Source organism: Podarcis filfolensis (genome assembly GCF_964270895.1).
Source record: "Podarcis filfolensis genome assembly, chromosome: 1".
NCBI classification, from domain to species: Eukaryota; Metazoa; Chordata; class Lepidosauria; order Squamata; family Lacertidae; genus Podarcis; species Podarcis filfolensis.
Genome location: NC_139604.1, coordinates 89,050,342 through 89,070,570, shown reverse-complemented (window position 1 = coordinate 89,070,570; position 20,229 = coordinate 89,050,342). Strand labels below are relative to the sequence as shown.

The window sequence follows — 20,229 nt, the reverse complement described above, 5'->3', positions numbered from 1 at the left end:
AACCGCAGCCTCTGGCGCGTTGCCTTCTGGGAGTCGCAGTCCGCAAGCCGGTTGGAGAGAAAGGGGGCTTTGCGCAGCCGCAGCCGCCTTCTCCGCGGCTCCTCCTCAGGGAAGTAGCGCCGCCATTTTCTCTGGCGGACTGAAGCGAGCGTCGCGTCCGCGCACGGGAGGTAAGCGAGTTTAGTTGGACGCTGGCACCGCCGGCGAGTGCGCGGTTTTCCTCACCCGGGAGAGGGGCCGAGCCGGAGCAGGGGCGGGTGGGAGAGCGAGGCGGCCCGTGGCGTCGGGGGATAAGAGCCAGCGGGCTCCGTTTTATCTGCTGTGGTAAACGGAGCGGAGCCAGGCTGCGAGGCCGAAGCTCCGCCTTGCCTGGGCCCTGCGCGGCGCCCGTTCCCTGCATTGGGTCCCGGGTGAGGACTCCCTCTCCGCATCCCCCGCCCCGGCGCCCCCTCGTCTTCGTCCCCACTTCTCTCGAGCCTCTGCCGTTAACACTCTCGTTCTTTTCCCCTGCCCTTTTCCTTCCCTGTCTTCTGCTCCCGAACCGCTTTTGCATCCCTCCAGATCGGGCCTTGCAAGCGCATCTCAGCAGCCGAACTTTTCATCCATTTCCACTCAAAAGGTAATGATTGAGACGGACGATAAAGGAGCACATTTGTTTTTGTTTTTAACCCTCCTCACGATCTCTCTCTCTCTGGACATTTATATTTTTGTGTGCACGCGAAAATGTCTTTATTATTCCGCCCCCCGCCCCTGTTTTTTTTTGGTAGGTATGTCATGAAAAGGAGGCTGAACGGCCTCTGATGCAGAAACATCATGAATCCTAAACTTGTTATCTGCTAAGGTGTTGCCTTATCTACTACCAGCTTCTTTTGGTGGAGGTAGTGGCTTTTGAGTTACACAAGAGCTCACCTTGAAGGGTTTCTATGCTCCAACACCAGTGGGAGTTGGCGCCAAGTGAGAGATGGTTTTAATTATTTATTTCTATGCGGTGGATGTTTGACTACGTTTTGAGAGTGTGCATTGGGTACATTTGTGATAAAACTATACTCTATAAAGTTGTTTGCATCTATACTGGCGTGATATAGTGTTTTAAGAAATATGTTTTAAACACTGCCCTCAGTTGTCTCTTCTGTCCAACATCTGTGGGACTGAATTTTAGTATTGATATAATAAAATACCTAACGTAAACACCAAAACTTAATTTTTTTGCAGCTTAGGCTAAAATGAGTGGCTGTCGTGTCTTCGTTGGACGTCTAAGTCCACATGCTCGGGAGCGAGATGTGGAGAAATTTTTCAAGGGATATGGCCGTATACGTGAAATCAATCTGAAAAACGGCTTTGGTTTTGTGGTAGGTATATGCGTATTTAAATATTTTTCTCCCAATCTAGATGACTGTAGGCAGTTACATTGTAGCATACAAATCACAGGAAATCTGATTAGGCAAAATATCAGAAATGTTAAACTTCCATCTTCTCTTTAACCTTTTAGATCTTTCTGTAAATGGCTCTTAATATGTGCAAACTTCCTCTTTGAAATTGCTAATATGGTAAAATGGAAGGCTGCTTTTTAGGTAAGAATGAAATAAATTAGCTTTGCAATTAATCATAGCCGTAGGTTGTATATGCCATGGTTCCCTCACCTGAGCCTCTCCCTCCAACCCAACATTTCTCTCTGCTGCCATTACATTTTCCTTCCTCCCCCAAACTCTAAAAAAAATAAAAATATGGAACTTAAACTTAAGGTAAATACTCAGGATGGTTGGTTAACGCTCAAAGTTTTAAGTCGGGGAGGGAAGGGGAAAACTGACAGCTTTCTTAATAGAGGTGAACTAGCCAGGTTTGTGTGGTTCTTTTTTTGTACTGGAATTATCTGTTACATGTACAAAACAAGAGAGCATACTCTGAATACAAATTACTTACATCTTGAGGGGTTCTTAGTATTCAGAAATTCCAGCAACCATTAGGTGATCCTTCTTTCAATGAGAAAGAAGCCAGCCAGTTCTGCTTAGGTGGGAAGCACAACAGGTTTGGTGGGACTCGTGTCGTCTTCCTGACCCATGCTATCAAGCAAGAGGAGAGAGGAACACAGAAGGAAAAGCAGCAGTCTTCTGTATTTGCCTATTCAAGCAAACTCAGCGGGGCCGTGGGGACTTGCCTTTTCTCTTCTCTTGCTAGGCAACCTAGGCAACTTGCCCCTTTGCATTTGCCTAGCTGGGGTAAAGGATTCTTGGATTCTTTCTTCCTCTCTCTGAAATAGATAGGGAGCAAAAGTCCACCCAACTAGTGCACATCCTACTAAACAGAGGATGATAAAGTTCCATTTTGGGGGCAGCATGTGTGACTTTATTCCTCCACTCAACAAGCAGGAGACAGGGAACCTAGCTTGCAGCTGTTTTTCCCATGCAGGAGGGGAGAGAAGTAGTTCCATGTGCCACCTCCAAAATGATAGGTAAACTGAGCAGAAATCTAGTTATTTCCCCTTTTTTGCAAGGCAGGAAGTTGAATCCCACAGATGGGGTCTTCAGAGCTCATGAACAGTGTTAGAAACTGAGATGTGAAAGCTAGGAGTTAGATGGCACCTTAAGCCTAAGGTTATGGGCGCCACAACAGAATGTCTAGGTGTGCTTTTTTATACAAAGCTGGAAATGAATGAACTGCATTTCATTTTCCATATGGTTTCATCCTCATCTGAAGACTGCAAAAAACAAAGCTATACTTCCTGCCCCCCCCCCTAATATTCTTATGTGGGTCACTCCAGTCTTCAGAGAGTGACTGGAAGTGGGGAGACAGAAAAAGGTCTTCCTTTCTTTCCACTTTGCAGACAAGCCCTGGATTCTTCCTACACCCCCTTTCCTTCATATAAATAAATCTTTTTGGCACCACAATTAGCACATATTACAGGCCTATACAACTGATGGCAGAGACACCCACCTTGAGTGTCCAGTTCACAAACCTAAAACTGCATTGTCCTTCAGTGATCCCACTCCAAAATTGGTTTCGATTTTAAGCACTGTGAGAGAGTGAGGTAGATAACACTTTAAAATGCACTACTTAAACCAAATCTATTTAAATCAATCTGAGGCTACAGAGTGCAAAACTGCCTTTCTGTAAGGCCAGCTGAGAGGTGGAACCTCTCAGCTTGCCTGTAATGATCTCTTGGAAGTCCAGCAGGGAGGATTTTCTCCTCCCATGCCCTCAGCGCCAGCAGTGGCAGTTTTAATCTTAAATATTAGGTGCAGCACTGCACCCAGATCTCAGAAACTGCTCACACTAATGAAGGTCCCTGTCGCAAAACGTGCCTAGAACAACAGGAGTTTTGAACGCTGCTTATGGAGGTTGTATACATAGGCTGCATTCACCCATCACAATAAGCAAGGGTTGATGGATTATAATGGTATACTGTGAATGTGCACTGTGCTGGTACCTGCAGCCTGATGTCTCCCACTTCACTTATCTCCTGACATGAGAGAGAAAGGAAAAACCAGGAAGCTGCAGTTGCTGTGACTTCAGATATGGGATCCTGATTTGTTGTTCCCAAACAAGCCAGCATCACTGCAAGCCTTTGTTGGCTTGCAGATCCTGACTAGTTTGGAACTACAAACCAAGGTCTCTAGTTTGATATCACAGAAAGCCAAGCTTATCTACAGCTTCATGGGTTACTTCTCCAGTCACATCAGGAAAAGCAGTCAGGCTTAATGTACCACCACATCGCTTGCTCACCATGAATCATAAGCAAATCTGGCTTCTTGTGGGAACACTGACATCGTTGTCTTGCCTGGAGGCAATATTTATTTGCCCCAGGAGAGTGGTAATTTTCCTTTTGACTTACACCATCTTCATCACTAGATTTGCCCATATTTTCTTTTGACCATAAGTCTAAATCACAGCAGCAAACAGCAGAACTAATGCTTTATTCAACCTGCATGCCATTATGCAGAATGCACAGTTCTCCAAAGCTTGCCAATTAACTTCAGGCATAGGTGGATGAAATGGGAAGCATAGGAAAATATCAGGTGTTTTTGTAGTCCCAGACCACTGTTAGGCAGCTGTAGCATATTGTGTGAGGCTGTTTGGTCTGAAGACTGATAGGAATTCATCACTAAACCACTTCTTCTCATCCTGTGTGATTTGACAGCATGACATGACAGCATAGGTGTGCCTGCTGCTGGACACAGTCGACCTGTATCATGAGTCCATTCTCGTAATAGCACATCATTTCACCTGTATTTGGCAGATTTCATATATAATGAACTTGCATTGTACAATGGCATGAGATGTTACAGTAGAGGCAAGCATTCTACTGTATTGGGTGTTGGTGGTCTTCTATTTTTTGTTTTATTGTATTTCTTATTTAAAATATTTCTTCCCTTCCCTTTATTTAAAAATTTCTTTTAAACTACAGAGCAGACACATGTAGGCTAGCTGAACTAATGTTCCACAAATGCCTAAGCCAATAGATTGTTAATTGTCCTCTGTGTTACAGAGTCATGACTGTAATAAGCTGGGAAAAGGAAAGGGAAAAATCCCCTATTAGGGCAATAAGAGTTCACTCTTAAAGAACTGACTACATGATTCATTCCTTCTTTTCCTTCTTAGGAATTTGAGGATCACAGAGATGCAGATGATGCTGTTTATGAACTGAATGGTAAAGAACTGTGTAATGAAAGGTAATCTTTAATTATCATAGAATTGTAGGGTTAGAAGGGACCCTGAGGGCCATCTAGTCCAATCCCCTGCGAAGCACACAACTAATTGCAGATAAATTGCAATTATGTCTGCTCCAAGTAAATTGGATGGTCTGCTGCATTTGATTTTAAAAAAAATCTCTAGTGTGCTGCTTGTGGGCGCAGAAGGCTGGTAGCAGATCAGGATGCAGGATTACCGCCTTACTTTTTCAACTGCTTTCTCTGAAACTGAAGATCAGAAAAACTGGTGCCTACTGTTAACAAAAGAGACCTCACAAGAAATAGGGCTTGTGTTTTTGGCAGATTACTAACATCTGTTAATCCTAGATTTGACTCCCTATATTGATCAGAGCATTCTAATTTGTGTAGTTGGTAACCCTACCAAATATATAGTGTTTTGTCAGGGACAACTTACCCTTTCTATCTCCTATGCTTATTCAGCCTACATATATGCCTTACTGAGACACTAAAAGGTTATATATTTCATTTTTTCAAGAGAGGCAAGGGGAAAGTTTGCACTCAGTAAAATACTTTTTTTCAGCTTCTCAAGAGTGGAACTGGTTTTCCATATGTTGTAGTTTGACCTCTGCACATCTTTGGGTTTGTTTTATGGCTGACAGCTACCAGCAGCTTCATTCATTTAACTCAGATTTCAAATACCTTCTAGAGTCAGTTCTTGATAAAAGGGAGGAGTTTTGCAATGAGAAAAGCTAAGTCTTAATTTGCACAACATCCTTGTCTCCCTCATGAAACTATATTCCTGGGCATCATGTGTAATTTACCAAAAGCAACTGGACTAAAATTACTATTGTAATTTCAGAAATAAAGTCATTCTAAGCTTTTTCTGTTTTTACTGAGTTTTCTAGTATTTGTATTAAAGCTACATTGCAAACTTTAAAGAAATACAGGCACCTATAATTCACTTGCCAGGAACTCTTTGCCAGGATGCCCAGCAGTGTGCATACATGTGCATACTCTTCCTAAACTCATTTGCGCTACAAGTTGGATAAGGTAAGAAATAGGGATATTTTCATGTGCAAGATGTTTTCTCCCTCCAGACTAGGCAAGCATTAGAGTTTGGGAGGGAGTTGGAGTCTTGCCTGTGTATGCAAAGACTTGGTAAGCTAAGAAGAATCCGGCGTGTCTCTCCTGCTGCTTCTTAACTCTCTTTATTCCCCAGCAGAAATGAGAAAAACACCTGCCACCCCCACCCAGCTCCCTGTATATGCAGGGTTGGTGGTAAGCACAGCTATTGCTTTGGCCTTCTAGCTAGCCTCTGTCAACCCCCAAACTAATACAATTAAAAAGTTGAAAGAACTATGATGAGATTCTCTCTTATTCAGTCATCTTAAATTGTGTACAATAGATGGATGTGTGAGGAAGTTAAGATTTGGCAAAAATGAGAGGGTTTTTTGGTTACACACGTCTGAATAGACAAATATTTGCTTCTGTTTTCAGGTACCTCAAAATAGCTACATTTCATTTATGGAAATGCTTGGAGGAAGATGCCTGTTTACTTTGTGTATGTTTCCAGTAGAAAAAGATTGATGTGCTAAAGAAGCTATGTCTATTTTTCATTTAATATTAATATTTCATTTTTCATTTAATCTTAAAGGGTTACAATTGAACATGCCAGAGCCCGAAGAGGGGGTAGAGGCAGATACCCACAACGGTTCAATTATTACCAATCCTATGGGGGTGGATCTAGGTAAGAAATATGTTCTTTTTACTGCAAAGTCACTTGTTGAACAGTTTATATTAGACTATGAACATTCTCCATACACCCAGGATTCTTAACAGTTCACATTTCTAGGGGTAGCTGCATAACACTTTAAGGTGTTCTTAATGAGCTGTGGTTATTTTCCCTACCCTTCATTGCCTTTTTAGTAAGACCAGTGCAAGGAATCTTATGCTAACAATCTTTTCATTGAAATTGCTGAATTCCAACTACCACCAACTATAAGAAGGAGAGGTGTGTGCTGTTGAAGTCATTAATTATTGCTGCACCTTGCCTAGTGGGTGTATGGTTAGCACTTGATAGCTTTCATGCCCATTAATATAATTATGATGCACAAGTAGTGTACTCTCATGCCAGCAGCCAGAGTTTGTTATAGTTTGGTTTCAGCCTATAGTACTTTGGTCCTGTACAAGCCTTACTGAATGGAATGGGCTTTGTGTGACTGGTGCTTAATGGACTGTGCCCCTCTTTGCTTAAACTTTGGCTGGGAGCCTAGGGGACTATAGACAAGAACTACTTGTATAAGTTAGTTGTGCTCCAAGGTCAGTAGAACCTACGACAAAGCAAATATGATGTCTACATAGAAGAATCTATAAGGCCAATATTTGTTTGAAATACACAGTCATTATATGTATTTCTGTGATGCATGTCAGACAGTATATGTGAGGAAATAGTATTTTAAAATATGTTTCTCTCACATTAAACTATTTCACTGTGTCTACTACAAGCTGCTGCTAAGACATCTGTTCATGAAATTGTTTAGACACTGTATTGATAATAATTGCTTTTAAATAAAATTTGCATTTTTGCATTTCATTCAGAGGCAGCCTTGCCGTTCTCGTGCTAAACAGAAACCAAACACATTGGAAACTACTAATTTTGCATATTGAAGTATGCTGTTTAGATTCTCTTTTCTTTAGTGCAGTGATGTTGCTGCAGTAAGAGTGATCCAAGGTCGAGGCTAAAAGTGAACTTTACTAAAGTAGGATATGTGACTGACGTTCATGGGCATCTTGCATGGTAGTTACGTTCATGACATCAGGCACATGGTGCCAGACAAGAAGAGACTACTATTTCCAGTAGTGAAAAGTGGGACTCGGCCTGCCAGTTGGGGGATTCTGGAACTTCTTTTAAATGCTCTGAAGATCTGGATATTCTGAAAATGTGGGGCATTTAGAGGTATGCAAATGAAATGGAGTTGCCTCTGCTTAAATTTCCAAAAGATGCACTTGTTGTTGGTTGAATTTCATATTATATAAAAGAGCCATCATTTGGAGTGGATTTTGGTAGCTAGCCTGAACAAACTAATGTACAGTTCTCCAGTTGTTCATACTAGCACTTTATAATATTTTGGGGTTTGATGACAGTAAGCCAGATCTTTTATTCATGTAAAATTGGGTAGATAGTGTATCAGGTCCCACAGCTTATTGAAGTACTGTAGTGCTGTAGTAAGCATGCAGTCTCCACAGCCTCATCCTCCTGGGGTGATTCATGCCTGTATGTTCATCATTTGATGTGTGTTCACAGCATGTAGGGACTTTGAAAAATGTTATGTTAGGTGATAGCTTTGAAAGCTGTTTATATGCTGGCTGTTGCACACATGGTGGTCATTGACTGATGAACACACTTGCGTGAACTGCCCCATAGTCATTTAGCGTGTGTCTTGCAGTTTGTGTATATATTCCACTTGCCTTCCCTATTACAGACAATAAGCAACTGCCCAGTAGCCTTTCCCCTCATTTAAATAGAACACAGTCAAATTTCTAAAACATTTTCTGGTTTACTGAGGAATATGAAGCAATCTGTCCCAGCATCATGCACTTTCATTTTCCGCATGAAGTATAAATGAACAAATAATGGAAAAATGTGTTTCTCTTGTAGCCAGTATGGACCACCTCTTCGTACTGAACATAGGCTTATAGTTGAGAATCTTTCTTCACGTGTTAGCTGGCAGGTGAGTTGGAGTTGACCTTAAATACTTCTTTCTTCTCAAAAACAAGTTGTCCCCTTGAAGGAGACACCATAAAATTTAACTTTGCAGCTAAAGCAGTCAGAACATTTTTATTAAAACTCAGGCTTAAAGTTCTTTGATTTGCATACCAAAAAATAAGCATTTAAAGCAGCATGTTTTTATTTTTAAAACTGAAGAGCTGATTAGTGTTTCTTGGACAACTATAATCCTCATCTAATAAGAATTGTGAAAAATCTATTTTAAGATATAATCTTCATAATTAAAGGCATGTCTCAGTGGGAAGGTCTGTAGTTTGTATCTGGCTTCAATAGAATGAACAGAATGACTGCATGGTTAAAAGAACTCTATGTTCATAATGCAGGAAATTTTATGTATTACTTAATTCTAAAAGAGGTTTGTGGCTTTCATTGCATAGCTAGTGTGTGTGTTAAATAATATTCAACATATACATAACTTCACATTTAAGTATTGCCTCTATTTGGTTTCCTGGCAAAGACAATGCTTTTTTTACTCTTCCTTAACTGTAAGGGGTTGTGGGACGCGGGTGGCGCTGTGGGTAAAACCTCAGTGCCTAGGGCTTGCCGATCGTATGGTCAGCGGTTCGAATCCCCGCGGCGGGGTGAGCTCCCGTCTTTCGGTCCCAGCTCCTGCCCACCTAGCAGTTCAAAAGCACTCTTAAATGCAAGTAGATAAATAGGTACCGCTTTATAGCGGGAAGGTAAACGGCGTTTCCGTGTGCTGCGCTGGTGCTGGCTCGCCAGAGCAGCTTCGTCACGCTGGCCACGTGACCCAGAAGTGTCTCCGGACAGCGCTGGCCCCCGGCCTCTTAAGTGGGATGGGCGCACAACCCTAGAGTCGGACACGACTGGCCTGTATGGGCAGGGGTACCTAACTGTAAGGGGTACATGACTAACATAAACCTGAAAATTTCATGCCACAAATTAGTTTGCTTTTCAGGTGCCCACAGGACCCTTGTGTTAGAACATGAATTTCACATGCAGATTCAAAATATTTATGCTGAAATTGGATAAATGAATCCTCACTTTCAATATTTCAGCTTTCTGGCAGCTGTTTCTGGCATGTTTTCCACGCAAGTGTGGATGTGCTTGGGTAGGGAGAAGCCTATGTATACCATCTTGAGTGAAGATTACTCAAGTATTTTACCAGGTGTACACTGGACAAAGTTGCTATCATCATTTGCTAGGTGGCACTTAGTCTGGCAGGTTTGCTATACCAAATAATCCCTGAAGTTCATTTTGATTCTACTCTTTAGCAAGGCAGCAAGCCTTCAAAGTACACCAGCTTCTGTTATCATTAGCCAGTGAATCTTCAGCTGCTTCACATACCTTTCATTCTAAATATTTAGTTGTGAAACAAAAAATGAGATTTCATTGAGCCAGTAGTGTTAAATGTAGAATGTATTTTTATTAGATTTATTTATAATAGGTTTAGGCAAGTAGCATATTGACAACTTAATAATCTGCTTTAAATTAGGTTATGGTAGCCTTCATTTTTAATAATATCTATGTGTATATCACTTCCTACAAAGGAGGAATCTGCAAACTAAAGACTTCTTTTCTGCTCTTTGGCTTGCGTGTATGCTAACATTTGTTGAGGCCCTGAACAATGTTTCACCTATTAACTTCTGGGTATAATGGTTGCATCCACAGTGAAGACTATTTAAAAAAAAAAAAAGCTGATTCTGGTGTCCTGAGTTCTCTTGTAATTTCCTTTTGACTAGTTGCTGTTGTGCTTAAATGAGGGGCAATTATTACCTTGATCTTAGCACTACTGTTAACAGTGCATGATTTGTCACTTTACCTAACCTCAGTTTTGTCTTCATTTTAATTTGTAAATTTCAACATGGGGAATGCCTAGCTTTTTAACAGTGCTCTAAACATGTGTTCGTCAAACAGGGCTTTCTTTGGAACCCGAAGGAACAGGTTGTAAATAGTTGCACAGTTCAGGAGCAAGATAGCTGTCAAGAGAATAATTGCAGCAAACTATTTAGCATACTGCACAATAGCCTTAGCTGAAAGTAAAGAAACAGGGCTTACTAATATAGGAAATAAACCTGAGGCAAGTTAGCTGATATAGTGAATTGTAAGAATAATGAAGAGCTTAGTGTAGGATGGAGAGGTTCACATGGGTGATGAAGGGAAGCCTGGCATATGCATTTGGAGTTCTCTATTTGTGTGGAAATACAGAACTCAACAGTTGAGTCCACTGTAGAACAAAATACATATATTGAACTACTTGTGTAATTTGACAGGATTAAAATTGCTGCCTTTCCAAGAAGTTACTCAGGGCAACCTACAGAGAAGTATAAAACGTGAGATGCATAGGGTACCAGTTTTTCAGTCATTTGACTTATGATCCTGAAGTCTTTTGATATCAACACAGGACTTTTTCCATAGATCAGCATTACAGATCCCTTTTTGCATTTTAGAAAAGTTTTGTAAAATAACTGGGTGGGCCTGTGTCTGGCAATTTATTATTAAAGTGCCTAAATTTGAACCAGTCTCTCTCACTCATATGAGAGAGGCATGGGAAGAAATAACTAAAGGGAGGAGAATTGAGCACACGCGAGTCCTGATACGTAGCATTTGTTTTACAAGTAGCTGTGTGGAATGGCCCACTGGGAAAAATCCTGGGTATGAGTCCAGTGCCACTTATTTTTAAGAACTACTCAACTGTATCTAGAGGCCATCTCGCTGAGTATTCAGTTTCCAATAGCAGCCAGCCAGATACCTTCATGCCCTGCTTATATATTTCTCAGAGGCAAAGACTGTTATTTTATTCCCTATATCAAAAGTATTCTGTCTCTAAACATGAAGGATCCATCTGTCTACTATGAATAGTCTTCCATTTATTTGGTCCCAGCCAAGTTTCAGTTGTCATTGGTTATAAATGCATGTCACTTTTGTGATGCTTCATTCTGAGGCTTGTATCTCACAAAATTTCCCAGTACACTTTCTGGTGTTGGTAAATGCTGTACTTGTATTATCATTTGCAGCCATTGGGAAAGCTCATCAGGTCATTTGAGACCAGCATGTATGTGCTCTGGTGGGCTATGTCTAATACAGCTACACTGATGCTGCCTGGTGGGTGGGTGTATGATGGTGTGGTGCGGTTCTTAATTTAATGGAAAATTCACTGATGTTCACTGATGTGATAGCACTTCCATCGCTGCTTTTAGACTGCTGTTTATGAAAAGCAGCTTGTATGAAGGCACTTCAAACCTTGCCTGGCTCTGCAGAGTTGAAATTAAAAATAGCCAGAACCATTTAGTAAGGTACTTCACACAACATCTTGCTGAGTGGAGCAACTTCTGTGTGGTTCTGTTTTGAACATCTACGGTGCTGTATCCAAGTGAATGAATCAGGCCTTGGAGCAAATTAAGGCAAGGCAAGCAAACAAGGTATGTTTCTGTTCTGAACAGCATAAAAGTCATCACTTTGCCCCTGAGAGTTTTACATCACAAAGCAACATTTTCTGTTCAAATCTGTTTTGCTGCCATGATACAAACTACCTGCTGGTTTATGGGAAAGTTGTATATACTTTTGGGATAGGTGAGATTACCATTTGTATGAGAAACACTAAATTATTGCAGGCATTGGTTTATCTCAGAGGTTACTTAGTGCTTACAGAAACATGTTTTCTGAAAACATCATGACTTTATCCTGAGGAGATTCTGGCAAATGTTGTGATCAGAAACAAAAAAATTTGCCATGCTGCTTCCATGGCCATTTCTTTGCCTTCACTAACTAGTACATAATGTATGCCTGGCTTCATCATTTCCATAAGCTTTGAATAGTAACAGGAAACACTTTTTAATGCATCCTTTCCCATATCAATGAAAAGCTGTTTTCAAGGTCCATTGAAATCAGTTTCTGGTTGTCTTGTCTACCTTAGTGCGATTTTGAAAACTAATACTCATCTGCTCACTGTAGCAGTTGCCCTCAGATAAGTGCCTGTCCTGTGTTTTTTTACTAGCCCTTTAAATTTAGAGCGAAAAGTGGCAAAAGTGTACAACTGGGAGCAGTAGCGCAGGCAAGGTTGAAGTTGAACTGGGTTGTGTCCTGATGTTCAAAACTTACTAACTAGCATCTCATGTTCCTAGCATGCAACCAAGCAAGCTTTAAGATGAGAGTGCATACATCTTCTTTTGAAGGCCAGCACATTCTGGTGTTTAAAAGTGTTCCAATCTCTTCCTTATTGATTATGACTTCTAAAATCTAGAATCCCAGTAACTTTTAATAGCACATAGTTTTTTTCTGCTGATTTTCCCCTAATGGCTGCAAGGTCTCCATAAGCCTAAAGCTAGGAAACTAGACCCCTTGGCCTTCTGTGGAAAGTTGTTGCTATACAGCTACTTTAGTCTTCTAATCTAAGGTTCGTCTAACTAAGTTCTCAAGAAACATACTTGAGCTGTGAACATCTGTACAGACTATTTTGCTTGATGTTTATAGTGTACGTAATCTTACAATAGACAAGAAATCAAATTTCAAATACATGGTATGGTTGTATTTTTAAATTTAGATGCCTGCCTTTATAGGTTTATTCACCTGTACTATCAAAGCTAATTGAATTGCATAAGGATTAATGAAAATGTTTTTTGGCTTTGTCTCCTATTTACTGTGGATATAATCAGTTTGAAGTATTGTGAACATCATTTTGTATTGTATGTTGTGAACTTTGTATTGGGGAGAGTTCAATCCTACAGATGCTGAGTACCCTGATCTTGGCATGTGCAAAACTTTTGTGCTCATTGTGCGATTAGAAATTTCACCATCACTGGATTTTACATGTTAGAGGGTGTGCATGCATAAATATCAAGCAGATTTTGGGCTGGAGTGCTCAGTATGTTGTAGAATTGAACTCTGCCATGAAATGTCTGCTATTAAACTTGTTTCATGTTAGGTTAAAGGCTCAGGTTTTCAGACTGTTTTATTCACATGTTAGTTTGTAAAAACTAAATTGAACTTTATTAAACACTAAAGTAATTGAGGCATCCTGTAAACTGTAGCTCAGTTTTAGGCTTTTTGTTTGTATTTTTTTTCACAAATATATATCTAACCAAGTTCATTTTGAACCTCTTTTAACAGCCTTGCTTTGGGTTAGCCCTCGTTTCTCTTGTGTGGAGGAGAAAGAACCCAAGAGGTTGGGGTTCCTAGTGGCTGAATTTCTAGGGCTTGGCCTGTTCTGAGTTTTCCCTTTGGTACCCATGACACACCTATCTTGGCGATGTAGATCTTGGTTGGCCCACAGCTCGATTGGCTAGCACAGGTCAACCTCAGGTTCTAGAGCCGCTTCCGGAGACTGTGTCCAGTGCTTTCAGGGTCTCTGGTACATCTCCCTGAAGCACATTGCTATGGTCCATTCCTCTGTCCCTCCCATGTAAGGGAGTTCCTCTTGGTCTGCTAGGCAATTATTGGACAAGCGACTCTTTGCTTAAGGTACCTGCTTATATCATCTGACCACTTGTGGTATGTTGTGGTAAGTAGCCTATGGCTATAAAATGTCAGCTATTCTTTGGGGCACTTTGTAAAGGTTAAGAAATAAGTCATAAACAACTTATTTTAAAATATCTTTAACACTTAGTTGTGTAGTGTTGCAGCATAGACTCAAGCTCAATTACATTAAATGCAAGTCTCTGTTAAAATAACACTGAGGTTGTGACACGAACTGATGAAAGCAGAAAAGTTGCGCTTCTGCCTTTTGACAGCTTGTGACAGAATCTTAGCATTAACTTAATAAAGACATTTGTGTTTAATTTGTATAGACAAGAGGAAGAATGTTTGCAGGCAAACCTTTTAATATACAAGTAAACTGAGACTTCATTTATGATCAAATGCTTGCATTTAATAACACCATTTGTGACATAGTTAATATATGTGGTAATCCTTTAAATGGTATGTTGCCATATCTGAGCAATGTGATTAGCTTAATTTTTCTCATTATAGCTGTAATATATGGGAGTTTACTATAATTGTTAGCCATAACAAGGAGACCTGTTTAAACACGATTTCTTTAGTTCTATGCATCATTTTCTAAGCTGAACTGTGACTTTTACTGCAGGATTTGAAAGACTTCATGAGAAAGGCTGGAGAAGTTACCTTTGTAGATGCACACAGAAACAATCCAAATGAAGGGTAAGATTTGAACTTTGCACCCAAGGTAGTTAGCTTGATTGGTTCCAAACGCAGTGACAGTTGTGTTAGTGTTGTTGCAACATACACAGGATCAGTAGAATAAAATGAAGCACTATACTCCTGTGCACTTCTATTTCCAGATTGGTTGCCTAGGCAACCATGCCACATTCTATTTGGCTAGGAGTAAGTGATCATGTGGAAGTTCGAAGGAAGGTACAAGGAGCTTTATTTCACAATCTGGAATTAAGGGTTTGGGAAATTCACACTATTGTTTACTATAACACTGTTAATTTGAATATGAGCATTGAAGGAGGGCAGGATCATTGCTCTTCAGTAATCTAAGTAGAAAATAAGCTCTATAATTTTTGAACTTAAATGTCACTTTTGTTTTGGCTGTGCAGTGTGGTGGAGTTTGCATCATCCAGTGACATGAAGAGTGCATTGGACAAGTTGGATGGCAGCGAGTTGAATGGGCGCAGAATTAAGCTAATTGAAGATCGCAAAAGGCGCAGGTATGTCACCATATATGAAGATCTGATGGACTTGGCAAGAAACATGGCAATCAGGGCAGGGGGTGGGAAGCAGGATGTTAGGAAAATGTTGCTGCCCCAAACCTTCTCATGGTACGATTGAACTGGATACTCTGCCCAAGTATTTCCATGATGGGAACCACAGGTAGTGACAAAAAATGCAGGGTGACAACATTTCGTATAAACAAATAATTTCTAAATTTTATAGCTTTATGGAGATAGCCAGAGTGATCCCCTCCCCAGGTTTGCTAGACTCACACTCCCATAAGCCCTAGCCAGCATGGTCAATTGGCAGGAAAGGGAGATGGAGGACACCGCCTTGGCGATCCCAGTGTATGCAGTTAGAGAAATTAGAATTAGAGAAATTGGAGTACAGACTGAGGGATCTGTATTATGCCTGCTTTCTACACCAAGCAAGCTTGTTTACAGTGGCACTGAGATAGGGATCAAAAAAGAGCCTTGAAATTCTCAAGATTTTTTGTAGACTTTTAAGTATGAGAGGGAGTCAGGGTGAAAAAGCTACTTTGGGCTGTAACATTGCCTGTTGGATGAACAGAAGTCAAAAGTTCCATGTTTCTCTAATGTTAGCGGAGAAATACCACTATAGATGGCATTTTAAAAGACGACCCAGTTGTGTAGTGGGAATATGCAAGACTGGATACAAAAAAAAATATTTATGAATATGAATACTGCATAGACTGTCGTAAGATCTGTTCAATCTTTATCAGAAGCAGATCCCGTTCACGGAGTTATTCAAGATCTCGCAGCAAGTCTAGATCTGCAAGATCTTCCAAGTCAACAAGCAAGTCTCGTTCTCGAAGCCGTACCCCTGAAAAGAGGGGCTCTCGAAGCCGCACACCTGAAAGGAAGGGCTCAGAGAAAAACCACCACTCTGGCCCGCAGAATTCCTCTCCATCTCCTCCCCCAGCCAAGAAAAGGTCTCGCTCTAGGTCGAGCTCTGCTGAAAGCCGCAGTTAAGGTATTTTGAGAGGTGTATAAATATTTCATTTCTAAGTCAAATTTTCTACAAGCCTGAATAAGATGCAAATGGGGGTGGGGGGAGGGACAATTCATCAGGTGAGCATAGACCTCTGAAGAGAGTATGTAAACTTGCCCTCTTTATAGAGTTAGATAAATTGTAACCAATAATAAAAGCAATTTAAATCGGCAAATTATAATTACCCACATGTACTATGTACTTCTCTAGGTGAAGCCTTACTGACTCAAGCAGTACACATATGGGAATTTTGTCCTTATTGTTGAATATGATAAATTTAAGACATGGACTGTGGTGCCACTTTTCAGAGTCCTTTGGCTGTGCTTCTTGTTTGCACATAGAATATCTTCTAGTTAACATTGAGTAAATCACCATGGATAGTTCATGCTGTTTTGAAAAGTTCCATGCAACTTCCCAGTATACAGTTATCCTTTAATAGTGCACAGGTGGGTATCTGAATTGTGAAGGAATAATTTTTCCTTATTCTTAACGAGTATTTACATTTAAAGTAGCAAGCCAGGGAATGTGTTTTAATGTGTTATCTGGTTAAGCAGATGCTGCTGTGAAATTTTTAATGCTACTTTAGAGTAAGGTCTAGTCAAGAAGTACATCTTCCACACCAAATTTTATCTGGACAGGGTACAAAGTTTCATAACCCACTTCATGATATAAAAAATCAAAACATAACGGATACTTTAATGCAGCAACTTAGAGTATTTAACCTGGCAGTCTTGCAAAGGCATTGTTTTACAGAGATACCCTTTGTGAAATAAAAATACACCAGTTTTACTGAAGTTTTTATTTTAATATTACAAAGAGAGCGACCAGAGTGTGACACTTAAATACTGCAGGTACATGTAGTATCAGAAGCAGTAAATTGTCAAATTTAATAGGGGAAGGTTATTTTCAAACTGTCAAAACAAATTTCCAGTCAAGCTTCATGTAATGTGAATTTATTAATGCTAAAGTGTAAAAGGGCATTTTCCTTAGGTTTACAAAACATGATTTTGTTTTTGTTAGTAAGTAGTACTCTGTTAATCTTTAACAACTTTGTGATCACTAAACTATCTGGCTTCCACATACCTAAATGAGGGAATCTGCTTCAAATATTTGTAAACTGAACCCTAAAATGTTTAAATGTATTGGTGTGATACAGTAAATACAATAAATGTTTCTCCCCTGCTTACTGCAGCTTCAGCGGTCTTTCTGTGTTGCTCATTAAAGCTAAGTTTGTAAACTTTTTTCTTTGTTAGCAACAGTTTTATTTTCAATAAAATTGATACATAATAAAATGTTACTTTGTTGGATCATTGTTCAGACTCATTACCAAACAGAGTTACTCCTCTCCAGTGTTTATTTCCATTATCTTGGATTAAATAATTTTGAAAGATTAAGGGAGGTGTGTTTATCCGTGTAAGAAAAATACTTGCTTATAATAATTGAGTCCCAGCCTGAATACCCATAACACTCCAGGATTAACTTTTTAAAAAATGCTCTGTTTGTTATACACACTACAGGAAACTCATTTTTTACCAGTATCTCAGTTTATGGCTATAGACTTCTGCATGTAACACATGAGCTAGTGAATGCATGGTGACATCTCTCTCTTACCATTTAATAGCACTTTGTGGGTTAACTGTTTTCATCAGTGTCATTTCCTTATTGGAAATTGATATGCACACTGCTACTATTAACAGAAAAAAAGCTGGGGGTACCTCTTTCTTTTCTCCACTGTACCTAAGAGCAGCAAGGGGGGTGATTTAATCCCATTCCCAACCTACAAAACTGATCCCAAGGGAAGTTGAGGTAGCTGCTCATAATGTCTGATGCCTTCATTTTGAGGATTCAGTGTTGTTCCCAGTGGACTCCTAATTCAGAACAATGATACCTTCTAGCCTTCTTCGCGTATGTACTTTTCCCCCGTCCCCTTCATGTGTTGAGCAGGACATATGCAAGGAACACAAACAGTGATCCTGGTCATATGGCGCGTCTACGTACACAAATGTGTGCTCCTTCATATACAGTGGTACCTCGGGTTAAGAACTGAATTTGTTCTGGAGATCTGTTCTTAACCTGAAACTGTTCTTAACCTGAAGCACCACTTTAGCTAATGGGGCCTCCTGCTGCTGTGCCACCGCTGCGTGATTTCTGTTCTCATCCTGAAACAAAGTTCTTAACCCGAGGTACTATTTCTGGGTTAGCGGAGTCTGTAACCTGAAGCATCTGTAACCCGAGGTGCCACTGTATATCACTCAATTTGTGGATAAGGCCTGGGCCCACCACACGTTAGTATGTCAGCTGCAGTGTTTTGGGGTGTTCTCCTCCTGGGGTTGGAAAGGGGTTAGTTTAACTTCTGGTTAAAACGGAATTGCTGTGTTGTGAAATGATGTCTGTATAAAAAGTGTCACCAACATGAAAAGTTTGGAATGCTCTGCTTTAGAAGTTGCTGAACTCTTACCTTCCATCAGCACCAGCCAGTAATCCGGGATGGATAGGATGGAGTCCATCTGTTGTTGATGTCACTGCCAGAGAGAAGGTATCTGAATTTTGCGCAGGGTCTTCCCCTCCAGAGAAGCATAAAATGCTTGATGTATCTAACAGGGTGGCTAATTTTTTTCAAATCACACTTAGCCCCTTTTGCAAATCAGATTGGAAATATGTTGAGTCAATTGCTTTTTTAGAACCTAGAACCTGCTGTACTGCAGGATTATGAATTTAAAAGGTGGCTTTCTTCTGATCATGCAAATATAACCAGGATATTGAACACTGAAGATTTAACATTAATTCTCCCTTTGGAAAACTTTCTTGAGTTGAGGCTTTTTTCAACATACCTATGATACGCACATCTTTCTCAAACTCAAAATACGCACAACTTTTAGTTCGAATACTTACTTTGTAAATCTGTGCAGGCTTTGCACTTCTTTTCAGTAAAGCAATTGTGTGGATTTTAATTACCAAAGCTTACAGCTTATTTTGTTAAAAACAGCAATAAGGCTGATTTTCCACCTAGGAGTGGGAGGTTTGCACTGAGGGGAAGCTGTGCTGAACAATTTACACCACTAGGGGATGCTCTTGATTTTTTTTCCTAGGCAATTCTATCTTTTGGCCCGGATTTAGGTACATAAATCCAGAGTTGGGTTTAGGTTTCAGATAGATATCAAGGACCTAGAATCCTGGAATCTCATGTATATATAAAATTTAGAGAGGAGGTAAAAATGCAAGAAGTAATGGATGGTTTTTATAGAAAGCTGTTTTGGGAGTAAGTGGCAAATAAACCATTAATATGAAAGGCCTGAGTGAAAATCAATTTTGTTTGGGTGAAATCTAAAGGCACATTTCAGTCACTAGATGGCGTTCATGCTGCAGCTGACTGATCACTATTGCTATAACTCTTTAAAAATAGCATGCAGGCTGTAAGGTTCACCAGTTCTGTTACAAGCGTTTTAAAAAAGGACCCAAAGTCAGGTCCCATGGATGGCAATAGGAGAATTAGCCACATGCTTAACTTTGGCTGGACTGCTGCACTATATATTTGTACATGTGCACATACAGCCTGGTTCTGTTTGTGTTGACTCCAAAGTTCATCAGTAACCAAGTTCAATGGGGCTTGCTTCCAAGTATAGGATTCTAGCAAACGTACTTTGACCCAAGTCCTGCTGAGTTCAGTAGAGCTCCCTTCCAAGTAACGCACTGTGAGAAAGGCATATATAATGTTGTAGTTTGACTGGTCTTGGACCTAAATTAGACATGGTGTTAATTATGTAAATGCAGTTCCCAAACTAAAGCACTTCACACAACACTGTTGGGATCTGGGGCAGAGTCTTGCCTCTCCGATGCTCAGAAAAGCTTTTCTATTTGAATGTAATTAAGGCTGTTGCTTATCTGAAATTCAGTGGTGGGAACTGCAGTGGTGAAATTGCCACACCTTCACTCCTCATAGCTTAGTGTAAGGTTGTTGTCTGATGGTTTGTTCTAGGTCATAAAGGATTTGCTAGAGTACTAGAAACAAGTTTCTTAATCTAGCTCTGCATGTGTGATGTTAGGGTGGCTGGGACTTGTTGCTTTCTTCAGTATGGCATCCTCTTGATTGTGCTCAGCTTCCTATCTGTGGCCCAGCTACTCCCTAGAACGTTCTGTCGCGGAAGCTCTCTG

General features: G+C 40.3%; 1 protein-coding gene and 1 long non-coding RNA gene across 3 annotated transcripts; one reads left to right on the top strand and one right to left on the bottom strand.

The window, feature by feature from the left end:
* The first annotated feature begins 18 nt into the window (after nt 1-18).
* LOC310758976 (serine/arginine-rich splicing factor 5-like) lies at nt 19-17,369 on the top strand. 2 transcript variants are annotated; one of them, XM_083605750.1, is made up of 9 exons: nt 19-170; nt 562-619; nt 1,213-1,349; nt 4,597-4,667; nt 6,301-6,393; nt 8,305-8,377; nt 14,477-14,550; nt 14,952-15,062; nt 15,809-17,369. In XM_083605750.1, the coding sequence occupies exons 3-9, from the start codon at nt 1,224-1,226 to the stop codon at nt 16,056-16,058; spliced, it is 798 nt and encodes a 265-aa protein (XP_083461876.1). In that variant the 5' UTR covers nt 19-170; nt 562-619; nt 1,213-1,223; the 3' UTR covers nt 16,059-17,369. The 2 variants fall into 2 exon arrangements, with proteins under 2 accessions (XP_083461876.1, XP_083461877.1); XM_083605751.1 differs by having other exon boundaries at nt 166-410.
* LOC310759077 lies at nt 8,184-13,497 on the bottom strand. Its single transcript, XR_014546188.1, has 2 exons — nt 9,284-13,497; nt 8,184-8,911 (listed from the first exon to the last, which is right to left on the bottom strand). It is a non-coding gene; the product is annotated as an uncharacterized lncRNA (long non-coding RNA).
* Nucleotides 17,370-20,229: the final 2,860 nt, after the last annotated feature.